The 13851-nt window shown below is 36.8% G+C and overlaps 1 protein-coding gene across 9 annotated transcripts in view; it reads right to left on the bottom strand.

Annotated features, from left to right (window-relative positions):
* Positions 1-13851, bottom strand: part of Adcy8_1 (adenylyl cyclase 78C) — a 219527-nt gene that overhangs the window by 19807 nt on the left and 185869 nt on the right. For all 9 annotated transcript variants that reach the window (XM_054229445.1, XM_054229448.1, XM_054229447.1 and 6 more), the window contains 4 exons: positions 13525-13714; positions 11625-11806; positions 11197-11389; positions 10257-10390 (listed from right to left, as the gene is read on the bottom strand). In XM_054229445.1, the coding sequence (XP_054085420.1) occupies positions 10257-10390; positions 11197-11389; positions 11625-11806; positions 13525-13714 (699 nt within the window). The remainder of the gene's footprint in view (positions 1-10256; positions 10391-11196; positions 11390-11624; positions 11807-13524; positions 13715-13851) is intronic.

The raw sequence follows: 13851 nt of genomic DNA, 5'->3' as shown, positions 1-13851 counted from the left end.
CGAATTTTCTCGAACAGATATCGAACATACTACATAATACAAAACATATATATCCTCATATTTGGCATTTATTCCTCTTTTTCTATTCAACAGATCTAAAAGTACTGTGTAGATGTCCCTCTTATAGCCTTTGTATTCAAAAGCTAATTGATCAATTAACCGGCTTCTGCTCGATTAAAACGCCTATTAAGATCGATTTACCATACAAAAAAAAAATCTAAATTATTTTTTAATTGAATTTTAATCGACTTGAAAATGAAATTCAACTCTGCGACAAAGACCGTATTTGTAATAATATATACGTTCTTTGCCTGCGATTGGCTGAATTTTTTGATAAAAAAGCAACGGTAGATGTCGCTGTTAAAAGTATCAACTAGGTGATGAATCTTACCAACTTCTTATGAAAAGCAAAAACAACAAGTAAGGAAAGGCTAAGTTCGGGTGCAGCCGAACATTTTATACTCTCGCAATTTATTGATATATTCATATTCATATAACACTTTATACTCTCGCAATTTATTGATATATTCATATTCATATAACACACAATTTGACCCAATTCGAAAATCCTATAATTAGGTATATGAGAGCTAGGGGAAGTTATGACCCATTTTAACCATTTCTGGTACAGAGACACACTATTAGAAGAGAAAAATATTTCCTCTGAATTAAATTAAGATACCTGAGAGATTTACCGAAAGTTTCGGTGAAAAATTACCATGGGGCACTGAATTCTTCATATTCGATATTCGGGACTTTGAAAAGTTATAGTCCGATGTCGATAATTATTTCACAAGTGGTGCCCAGATCATATACAGTATTTGTGTAAAGTTTTATTTCACTATCTTCATTGGCTCCTTATGTATGTATTATAAAGTGAAGGAATAAGATGGAGTTCAAAATTGAGTTACATGGGAAGTTGCCGTGGTTGTGAACCGATTTCATCCATTTTCCACACGTGTCATCAGGGTGTCGAGAAAATTTTATATACCGAACTTCATTCGGATCGGTCGAGTAGTTCCTGAGATATGGTATACGACCCATAAATTGGCGGAGCCACGCCCATTTTCCACTTTGTAAATAAATCTGAGTGCAGTTTTATGGGAGGTGGACGTGGTTATTATCCGATTTCAACTATTTTCATGGTGTGTGGTGGGGTACGTAAGAGAATTGACTGCAGAAAGTTTGGTTTATATAGCTTCATTGGTTTGTGAGATATATACAAATAAACGATTTGGGGGCTTCCGCTTCCCCAAAAAAATTACATCCAAATATGCCCATTCCTAGTTCGATCCTTTGTTCCAAATTTTACTTTTATAACTTTATTTACGGCTTAGTTATTACACTTTATAGTTTTTCGGTTTTCGCCATTTTGTGGGCATGGCAGTGTTCCGATTTTGCCCATTTTCGAAAGCCACCCTCTCACGGTCCCAAGGAACATGTGTTCCAAGTTTCATTAAGATATCTCAATTTTACTGGAGTTATCTGTTGCACGGACGGACAGACAGACATTCGGATTTTGACTCGTCTCGTCACCCTGATCGTTTTGATATATATTTATAACCCTATATCTAACTCGTTTAGTTTTATGACTTACAAACATCCGTTATGTGAACAAAACTATAATACTCTCTTAGCAACTTTTGTTGTGAGAGTATAAAAATGTATAACAGCTGATCGGTTATCGAGTAGCCGGCAGTGTAAAAGGCAAAAAAGGGTTTCTCAATCAAAATTTTGATTGATCAATTAATGTAATGTGTGTGTAAAACCACTATTAGATAATAGGAGTGTAATTACTTCTTGCAAAAGAGATTTAAACAATTTAGTTACTTGGTGTGATAGTAATGAGAAGCCACTGAATCCCAAAAAAATCTAAAACTAAGAATTTTTCAGGTAGATCTGTATACCATTCTACCTATGTTATAAAAAACGTTAGTTGAGAGCAACTATTTAGCTTCACTGAGTTGGAAGTATCCATAGTCCCTAAACTTATTTTAAGCCTAATGCTAATACAATGATTTTAAAAACAAAAGACGCCCTAGTTTTATTAAACGTTGGTCTAATGAATGAAATTCTAGTTACCATACACATTCCGATAACCTAGAGTCCGATCAAAAATAGTTTTTCCTTTTAGCTTTTTGTCTTAGAGTATTTGCATTGGGATTCTAAGTTAAATCCTCCTCCATATTCTAATCGTTAAAAACTTATAAATCTATCTATACTCACTAGATGCGGGAAATTGATAGCATAATACACCCAGGAAATCTTCTGAATGAATTAGTTTGTAGACAGATTAGATCCTTATTTTGAGTGAGTATGTGTCAGGATTTTAATTCTCACTCTAGCACATTTCTGATAGATCAAAACCCTCACTCCTTAGCATAAAAAAACATTATATCTTCTCTTAATAAGTAATATTCTAAAAATTTAATGTTTTCTTTTTCGTAATTTTAAATCTTAGCTGTTGCAATTTTGTTTCTGTAACTGAGCAGTTTAAGAGCTCGACGCTTAAAAAACTCTTGCTTTTCATGACAAATTCAGCTCGTTTACGTACAGCGCCCGTCGTGACGGTTGAACGTGAGAAGGGTAATCGTTAGGTTAATTATAAATTTGCATTGTAAATCTCTAATTTTCATATATTCAGGTTTCTTCTATTACGGAAGCTATTGAAAGTTTGCTTTAGTCAACTGCACAAGGTATTATGCTTACGTTTTCTTCGTGATCTGTCAGCTTTTGACTTATAAGAGGCAAATTATTTTCATTAAGAAATCTGATAGGACTTTTAAGGGTGAATCGACGCAAAAGAGAATTTCAAAACACATTAGAAAAAAAAAATGAAAATGAAGTAAAGCAATTGCTGGGAGCACTGGAAACTAGATTTGTAAATAGGATGGATGAACTAAACCAAGTGCAGAACAACAATGAGTGAAGTGAAAAAAGCAAAGTGAGTAAAGTACGAAGAGTCAGAGAAAATTAATAAGCAAGGAAAGGACGTAATAAATAATAAAGAAACAATCTCAATCAAAACCTTTGCCCAAAAGCTAAAAGAAGTACCTAAATTTAGAAAAGAAATGCGATTGATTGTGCAACCTAAAGAAAAACAAACAAGTGGTAAAACTCAAAAAGAATTAAACGAAAAAGTTGACCCAAGTAGCTTAAATATAGCGAACATTCAAAAAGGAAAAAACGGTGTTGTAATCATAAACAGCGACAATGATAATGAACGATATAAAATAAAGAAGCTATAGAACGAAACTTGGATAAAAACTATGAAATAAAATTTCCGAAAAAAATTAATCCTAAATTCCGCGTTTATAATATCGGATTTGAACACACAGAGAACACTAAAAAAAATTAAAAAACAACAATATGTACCGGAACATTCAAATTCAAAGTTAATAACTCTTTTCGAAATAAAACGTGAAGTTATTGGAGCAGAAAAGATAAATATAGGATGGGAAAGGTGCCGAGTGCTGGATACAGTCGAAGTGAGGAGATGCTATAAATGTAACGGGTTCAACCATAAAGCTGGTGAATGCGGAAACGAAGAAAAAACATGAGCGGAAAAATGTATAAATAAATTCATAAATTGTATATAATTGTATAAGAAAACGGCAAAGAAAATGGACAAAAGGCAAAACCAACCCACCCAGTAGTGTCGTCTAAGAAGGCTGCTAAGGTGGAAAACACCCGTACACCAGGAGCGGCTGGTGCCAAAAGGCGTCAATTCCTCGAGCGACTTACGTCCGAAAAGAGATATCTCTTTGAGGAACACGCCAGGGATGATGAGCTTCCCTCTACTAGCAAGAACCCGGAATAAATCTAGGAATCGAAGGAGAGCAAAACCGATACAAATTCCGGCGGATGGTTGCTCAGGGGGCTACGACGACCCCATGAGAGCTGGAATGAGTGGGGTCATCGTTAACCGGTACCTCAGGCATCTGAGCAAGGGAAAATCCCCAAGTGAAGCTAGAGCGCTCACAAGGCGCATCCACAAGCATTACCAAAAAGGTGCACTTTGAAAGGAAATTTAAATTTAGAACTAGGACACTAGAATAACAAACCAATCAAGATCAATTATTGATTACGTAATATCAAACACATTCAGTTTAACAACTTGAGTTGATGAAAATCTAAAGATATCGGATCTCGAAACAATTAAAATAGAACTCCCAACAAAATCAAACAAATTGCAAAAAAATCCACAAAAAAGTAGAATAATTTATTATTATAAGTGTGATAAATCAATTGTTAAAAAGTGAAACGACATTTAAAGATATAATTGCAATTATTACAAAATCTAAAATAGATAAATACAGTAACACCAAAATGTGGTTCAATAAAAATCTAAACTTACTGAAAGCAGAAAAAATTAATGCGTATCAAACAGCAAAATTTTAAAATACAATTGATAGTTGGGAAATATATACCAAAATAAATAATGTAAAAAATAATTGTATAAAGAGCTGTATACGAAATTCTCAAAGCCAAAAACCAATGTTTAAAATGATTAAAGAATTAGTTCTATGTGAAGAAAAATTCGAAATAAATACAGTTATATTTCAGGAAGTCGAATGTAGTGACAGTGAAAAAATATCGAACCAATTCAATGAATACTTCATAAAACGCTTTGAAGAAATAAGTAGAACAATAGCAAGGTAAAATACATAAACCAAATTAGGAATATTAACAGTAGATTTAAATTCAGGGAAATCACAAATGGAGAAATGTGTAAAATATGTAAAAATAAAAAAATAAACCTGATTTTAATAAAATAAATAGAGACATGATTTTAGATAATTGCGCTATTAGAAGGGGTCTTTCCACAATCGCTAAGGGAATCTACGATAACCCCAATTCAAAAAGTACGTAACACAAAGAAGTAGAAGAGGTTAGGCCAATTAATACATTAAAAACAATCGAAAATTGTTAGAAATCATACTGAAAGAACAATTAATTGAATATCTTGAAGATAATATGCCTCTTTCAAAATTTCAATCGGGTTTCCGTAAGTAAAACAGCGATAAATTATATCAAAGATGAATGGAAAACAAAGGGAACAAATAACAAAATTATTGCAGTTTTTATTGATTTTAAATGTGCATTTGAAATCATAGATAGAAATGTTCCTATAAAAAAGATGTATAAATAAGGAGTCGAACTAAATTAGTTTAAATCATATCTGGAAAATAGATGTCAAAGAACAAAAGTAAATGTAAAAATATCACAGAGGGGTATTGTCGAGAAAGGAATACCATAGGGATCAATTCTAGGACCGATATTATTTGTAGATTTCGTAAGAAAGTTGATCTTATGACAGCAATAAATATATGTATACAATGTGATCATAAAACCACATTTTGAATATTTCTCCACTATTACATATACATGTTCAAATCAAAAACATATGGAAAGATTGCAAAAATTTGCAAAACAGAGGGATGAGAACTATTCTACAATGTAATAAATATACATCAATAAAACATATGTTACAAATTTTAAATTGGCTTAGTATTAAAGAAAGATTCGAACTTAATATTCTTATACCATTAAATAAAAGAAAATGGAAACCATGATTTTAAAATTAAGTATAAATAAAGTTCCAAAGCGCAAAAATTTACGTTTTACACATGTTTCAAAATGTTTAATAATTTACCATTGGAAATAAAAAATGAGACAAGAAACGTAGCATTTAAGCAAAAGTGCATAGAATTCGTTAGAAATAAGACAAAAAATGTGGTGATAATTGTCCTAACCTTAAATCAAAGACATTAGATATTTAGACTAATGATTTATTTGATGTGCAATGTGATGTGCACGCGGTCGCTGCCAAATAGAGAATGGTATTACAAAGCTTACGCGCTATGTTTTCTAACAGCAGGCGGACTTGAACCTAACTGTTGCTTATGCACTGGCAGTTCCCTTTTGTGTCAGCAGTCCTGGAATAAAGTAGAACTTACTGACATGACGTTGCCATATAATATAATGTTATAAATATAATATAATTAAAGATTGTGGTATGTCCCACACATACTCCCTTTGTTGAAGAATATTATTAGTGCTTAAGCCTAATGTATGTGATTGGCGTTGCAACCGTTTAGCCGGTTATAGCCGAATCGACGATAGTGCGCCACCTCTCTCTCTCCTTCGCAGTTCGGCGCCAGTTGGAGATCCCAAGTGTAACCAGGTCGCCACCTGGTCCCTCCAACGGAGTGGAGGCCTTCCCCTTCCTCGGCTTCCTCCGGCGGGTACTGCATCGAACCTTTTCAGGGCTGGAGTGTTTTCGTCCATTCGGACAACATGACCTAGCCAGCGTAGCCGCTGTCTTTTTATTCGCTGAACTATGTCAATGTCGTCGTATAACTCGTACAGCTCATCGTTCCATCGTCTGCGGTATTCGCCGTTGCCAATGTTCTTAGGACCATAAATCTTACGCAAAATTTTCCTCTCGAAAACTCCTAGTGTCGTCTCATCTGATGTTGACATCGTCCAAGCTTCTGCACCATAAAGCAGGACGGGAATGATAAGCGACTTGTAGAGTTTGATTTTGGTTCGTCGAGAGATTACTTTACTGTTCAATTGCCTACTCAGTCCAAAGTAGCACCTGTTGGCAAGAGTTATTCTGCGCTGGATTTCGAGGCTGACATTGTTGGTGTTGTTGATACTGGTTCCCAGGTATACGAAATTATCTACGACCTCGAAGTTATGACTGTCAACAGTGACGTGGGAGCCAAGACGCGAATGCGCCGACTGTTTGCTTGATGACAGGAGATATTTCGTCTTGTCCTCATTCACCTCCAGACCCATTCGCTTCGCCTCCTTATCCATGCGGGAAAAAGCAGAACAAACGGCGCGGTTGTTGCTTCCGATGATATCAATATCATCGGCGTACGCCAGGAGCTGTACACTCTTGTAGAAGATTGTACCTTCTCGGTTTAGCTCTGCAGCTCTTATAATTTTGTCCAGCATCAGGTTAAAGAAGTCGCACGATAGTGAGTCACCTTGTCTGAAACCTCGTTTGGTATCGAACGGCTCGGTGAGGTCCTTCCCAATCATGACGGAGCTTTTGGTGTTGCTCAACTTTTGGTGATAAGGTCCAATCAGTTTGTTGACGGTGGGCTTTAGTCTTTCACACAGTACGCTCGATTGAACCTTGTATGCGATATTTAGGAGGCTGATCCCACGGTAATTGGCGCAGATTGTGGGATCTCCCTTTTTATGGATTGGGCAGAGCACACTGAGATTCCAATCGTCAGGCATGCTTTCTTCCGACCATATTCTGCAAAGAAGCTGATGCATGCACCTTATCATTTCTTCGCCGCCGTATTTGAACAGTTCTGCCGGTAATCTATCGGCCCCCGCTGCTTTGTTGTTCTTCAAGCGGGTAATTGCTATTCGAATTTCTTCATGGTCGGGTAATGGAACATCTGTTCCATCGTCATCGATTGGGGGATCGGGTTCGCCATCTCCTGGTGTTGTACTCTCACTGCCATTCAGCAGGTCGGAGAAGTGTTCCCTCCATAATCCCAGTATGACCTCATCGTACCAGCTTGTTTTTTGTCGTCGCCGAAATCTAATTGTTTCGGCTGCAGCGGTACGCAGTGAGTTTGAGATGCCGTTCCACAGTTCCCTTATACCGAGATGCTGATGAGTGCTCTCAGAGAGCAGGAGTGCAAGTCGAGTAGAGTATTTCGTGGCTGTCTGTTGCGATTGCAGCTTTTCGACGTCGAACCTTCCTTGTGTTTGTTGACGTGTGCGCTTTTCTACACAGAGGCGGGTGCGTATTTTAGCTGCTATAAGATAGTGGTCCGAGTCGATGTTGGGACCACGAAGCGTACGCACATCAAAAACACTGGAGACATGTCGTCCATCTATCCTAACATGATCGATCTGGTTGCGAGTGATTCGATCCGGGGACTGCCAAGTAGCTTGATGGATTTTCTTATGCTGGAATCTGGTACTACAGACGACCATATTTCGAGCCCCGGCGAAGTCGATCAGCCTCAGGCCGTTTGGCGATGTTTCGTCATGGAGGCTGAATTTTCCGACTGTTGTGCCAAAGACACCTTCTTTACCCACCCTGGCGTTAAAATCGCCAAGCACGACTTTTACATCGTGGCGGGGGCAGCGCTCATAGGTGCGTTATAGGCGCTCATAGAAAGCATCTTTGGTCACATCGTCCTTCTCTTCCGTTGGGGCGTGGGCGCAAATCAGCGATGTGTTGAAGAACCTCGCTTTGATGCGGATTGTGGCTAGACGTTCATCCACCGGGGTGAATGCCAGGACTCTGCGACGGAGTCTCTCTTCCACCACAAATCCAACACCAAATTTGCGCTCCTTTATATGGCCGCTGTAGTAGATGTCACAAGGACCCACCTTCTTCCGTCCTTGTCCCGTCCATCGCACTTCTTGGATGGCGGTGATGTCAGCCTTGAGTCGTATGAGGACATCAACCAGCTGGGCAGAGGCACCTTCCCAATTAAGGGTACGGACATTCCAGGTGCATGCCCTTATTTCATTATCCTTAAAACGTTTGCAGGGGTCGTCATCAAAAGGGGGGTGTCTCATCCGAGGCTTTCGTAGATTTTTCATTGGTATTTCGTTTTTATGTGGTGGGTCCCAAGCCCTACGCACAACCGCATAATCGGGCTTCGCCTTTTCACTTTAGCTCGCCTTCAAACGGATGTCTGTTGGCTACCCAGAGGATACTTGGTCTAAAACCGGAAGTCGTGAGCTGCTTGAACCATGTGGAGAAGAATCGTTTCTGGCCACTCCCAAGTGAATGACAATCAAAAACTTTCCTCACTTGCGTGAACTTCTACACATGGTCCCATCCTCCTAAGCCTCCAGTTCGGCGCCAGTTGGAGATCCCAAGTGTAACCAGGTCGCCACCTGGTCCCTCCAACGGAGTGGAGGCCTTCCCCTTCCTCGGCTTCCTCCGGCGGGTACTGCATCGAACCTTTTCAGGGCTGGAGTGTTTTCGTCCATTCGGACAACATGACCTAGCTAGCGTAGCCGCTGTCTTTTTATTCGCTGAACTATGTCAATGTCGTCGTATAACTCGTACAGCTCATCGTTCCATCGTCTGCGGTATTCGCCGTTGCCAATGTTCTTAGGACCATAAATCTTACGCAAAATTTTCCTCTCGAAAACTCCTAGTGTCGTCTCATCTGATGTTGACATCGTCCAAGCTTCTGCACCATAAAGCAGGACGGGAATGATAAGCGACTTGTAGAGTTTGATTTTGGTTCGTCGAGAGATTACTTTACTGTTCAATTGCCTACTCAGTCCAAAGTAGCACCTGTTGGCAAGAGTTATTCTGCGCTGGATTTCGAGGCTGACATTGTTGGTGTTGTTGATACTGGTTCCCAGGTATACGAAATTATCTACGACCTCGAAGTTATGACTGTCAACAGTGACGTGTCCCTTTAAACTTGCAGCGACTGCGTGCGCATCAGCGCTAATAATATATTATTAACTTAATTCTAATCAACGCTTTTTTTCGGGGACCACAATAATCACCACAATTGGTGACCCCGACGTGGTTAATAGTTTTACTGCGTTTTTAAGTGTAATAATTGAAAATTGGTAAACTATTTCGCAAAGTATAGTGCTTTTAATCAAACACTTTGTGCAGTGATTTTTGTTCATAACAGTGCACGTGGTCGATCGCACTTCAACGGATTGGAGCAGCATCAAAAAGCTCGCCCTACAGAGTATTGGACCACCATCAAACATCGTTAACCCTACAATTAATAGGAGTCACTTGGAATTTTCGCGCATGTAAATCATCCCGGCGTGGGAGCGTAGCTCACACAATTTTTAATCAACGTGGGATTTCCGATGAAATTACCCAACACCACCACGCTCTTTCTCATCTCTATGCCAAGGCACGATCCAGAAGAAGCTTCAGAAGGGTGACATTGCACATAAAATAAATCTTTATTCTAAATATCTAATGTTTTGATTTAAGGTTAGGACAATTATCACCGCAAAAAATTTATTAAATTTGTAAATATGTAAATTTGATGTAAAAAGTATTTTTTATACTAATAAAGTAATAATATAATAATAAAATAAAAAAATAATAATACTTTTCCAAGCAAATATAAATGAAACAAATCGCCCCTGCAAAATGCTCTAAATGCCAAACTTTATGACAATATTAGATTTTGCCACAGCTGACTAGTTAAAAGGCAGTTCTCATAAAGCGAATTTTATTTTATGTCTATACTAAAATAATTCATTCTGCTCACCTTGATATCCGCGAATAGTATACTGACATTGTCCATTGGATACACGTAGAGTTTATTAAATTGTGTCTCGACGGTGGGATCGGTGCCTTTATACATTTCGGCGCGTATTTGATTGTTCACAATGTTGGGGAGTACTGCATAAAATAAAAAGCAAAATTCAAAACACGTGAATATTTATTTTAACATATTTTATTTAATTAAATTTACTCAACAAAATCTGTCTTTAAAATAATTTTTTTTTTCACTTAAATTCTACACACAAAACTTCAAAACCTTAAGGTGAAGGAAGTTGTTAAAGAATATTCATAAGACAAAATACAAGCAGCGCTGCTAGGTGAAAAGCTGAAGTGCCCGAAAGTATGCCACATTTCTTAATGACATTTCAGCTGTTTTACTCATTTGCACTGAAATGCACAAGAAGTTGTAGGAAAAGTTTTTTTTTTACTACAGCCAAAAATGAAATAAAATAGGAAGTGCAATTTGGCTTTTGGTTTTGTTCACATTTTACTCGAGATGAGAATTCAGTGTTTTGGATATGAAGGCATACATGTAATATATACATATGTAAGCATACATACAGAAATACCTTTGAAAGTAAAACTTAGAAAGTTTTTGCATAAAACTATGCCAATTCATTGAGTAAGCAGAGTTATGACAATATTAAAGACTTTTGATTCAGATAAATAATTTGTAAGAGCTGAACAAGAGCTATTGACTCACATATGTATGATCAAAAGACTATTATTGGTTGTTATGTAAGTTTTAATATTTTTTATTTATAATTTCATTTTGGACAAGTTTCGTTAATACAACAATTACCAAAGATAATAAATGGTTGAGGCTCTGGGAGATATTATTCGGAGGATTTGGTAATTGAAAAGTCGAGAAGTTGTTACTAATATTTTCTTCTATTTGATGTATAAAGTCGTTCGTTACTCACTTGAGTCCAGCAACTTTTGTGTACGCTGCAACTCCTTCTCTGACTCCTTTTTGTGTTCCATGGCTTTGTGTGTTTCGATGAAAGCAAGGCGCTGTCCACGATCTGTCAGATACTTGGTGTACATGCCAGCCACATTAATTGCCGTGTACAATATGAAGTTGGCGAACACTTGAAAGGCAATGCAATCTGCTTGCTGACAATATAACGAAAGGAAAGGAAATAAAAAACAAATGGTAAATAATAAAAAAATATGAAATTCAGAAAGCCTTTGACATTTCCATGCTAAAAGTAGAATAATAAATATGCATGCCGAACAGTCTGCCGGAACTTTCGAACATAAAAATATATTTTCAAAAGCCTGTCGACAGCAACAATAGAATAATAAAGTGGACTGTGCCATTGACGTTGTGCTTTTGCGGCTTACATACTTCTTTTCGTCTAACTTTAATTATCGTAATTACGGCCAGATGACAACTAGCGGTGATGGTGCCGCCGACGACGCACCACTTCAGTGGCAGCGGCAGCATTGCATACGGCACAAATATCACGAACAGGATGTACCAGACCAAGTATTCGCGATACGTGAAGCCAATACCTTCGCCAACGAAACCTGTTGTGTGGAGAGGCGCAATGAAAAGAAGGAAACGAGAAAAAAGATAAAGTAATAATAATATTAATGTGTGTCAAAGGAAATTATACGGGAGTATTCTACTAAAATAAATATGAATGCAATTTGTACAAAATGGCGGACAGTATTCTTGTTGGACGAAATGACAGTTATGTGGTAAAGAGCTATAGCTTTTGTGTTTATGGTGTTGAAATGAAATCGTAAAAAAATGTGTCTAAACATTTATATCATTCAATAATATTTTGATTGTGGCTAATAAAACAGAATGAAATTGGCTTACTAATTAATGTTACTTAGTTGCATTCCGGTTGTCGGAATAATCTCTATATACATATCTATACATATTAATCTCTACACATATATACAACGAATTATTGATCATAGTTCTATATGAGAGTAAAAAATATCTTAAGCAATAAACTTATTATTAACTTAACTTATGAGAGATTTCAAACACTCTTTACAACTCGACTCCGTTTTGCATCGAAACAACTCAACTATAAAACAATTAATTTTTGGCATGAAGAATTACAATATTTGAATTGAAGCTGTATTAAATGGATATAAGTTTTACCACGACGAAAATGTTTTGCCAAAACTGAACTTATAGCCTAGACAGACGGTAAAGTTAATTCGAATTAAATGCGCTTTTAATCAGTTCCAAATATGTAGATGACAGACGGTAGCAAAGCGAGTTATAAACTCCCCAAACAGCTGATTAGCAATAATATTTCCATTTTGGTGAAATAAAATTGGATAGAAAGCAAATATTGCAGTTGTTAGCCGCACAAATAGTACAAAATCACTAATTACTAAAAAATATACATAAATACGTAATTATTAGAACTTCCATTTTAGAAAAAATTAGCATGCGTATGTTTTTGTTTACATTTAATTGAAAAACAGCTGTCAGTATTGCATATTTTCTTCACAATAGGTTAAAAGCGGCCATGTTTAACAATGTTGCCAACGAAAATGCTGCGAACTCCCACTAACTCTCTAAAATTTTGAGGATTAAATGGGAGTTAGCAAACGGAGTTAACTGAGATAATGAGATGAGAATTAACCCCGATTAAAGCAGCTTTTCCGAATTAACGCCGCCGTCTGTCAGGGGTGTTAAAGGGTTACATGGGTTTTGTCGTGTAAAAAATGGCCTATTTTCAAATTTTTTTTTCTATGTAAAAAATTATTAATTTAATTCAAACTTTTTTCTGTCTTATATATCTTAATTTAAAGATAATTTTCAAAATTAAAAAAAAATTAAAACTCCTCCATTGTGACGTCATTTCCGGTGACCCCTAGGAAAAAAGGTGCGTCCGCGTTGTCAGCATAACTCCTGACAGGTTCCGAGAAAAACGCGTTTAAAGTTTTGAATAACAATAATACCTGACTAGGAACGCACACCTTCCAAACAATTATTCGGATCGATTTAAAATTATAATTAATAAGCCAAAAAACAAAAAAATGATTTGTTGAACTCACGAAACCCATGTAACCCCTTAAACGGGAGTAAAAAATAAATTGTTAGAAGTTTTATACACTTTTTACTGAATTATCTATACTAGTTTGAAATAATGATTGAATCTAAAAAAATATTATGTAGAGTAAGATATATAAGATATGTTCAATTATACACACTCTCTTGTATATATGAAACTGAATATACGTACGACCATCGTCAACATAATAATAATAATTACCCTGTATATTCATCAGTACCCAAGTACACACAGCTGCCCAATGTAAATAATTGTTGGCGAAGCATCTCCAAAATCCCAAACAGCAAATGCCCACATTGGCGACAATACAACAAACAGACCAGGTGATTGCTGTGGCCAATTTCACTTCTCCATCGCCATAATATGATATGGTGCTGTTGCTGTAGTTGTACTAAAAGTAAATAGACAAAAACGTGAATTGTAGACATTTTTGACATGTTGCTCCTGTCAAACAATAACAACACGCCCGTCTCCCTTGCTCTTAACTAACTAGTGAAACAACTCTCATTCTAAGTCAGTCAATTTGTT

The sequence above is a fragment of the Zeugodacus cucurbitae genome, chromosome 4, assembly GCF_028554725.1.
Source record: "Zeugodacus cucurbitae isolate PBARC_wt_2022May chromosome 4, idZeuCucr1.2, whole genome shotgun sequence".
In the NCBI taxonomy this organism is placed as follows: Eukaryota; Metazoa; Arthropoda; class Insecta; order Diptera; family Tephritidae; genus Zeugodacus; species Zeugodacus cucurbitae.
Note: the sequence above shows the minus strand (reverse complement) of the source record. Positions and strands in the feature narration are given on the sequence as shown.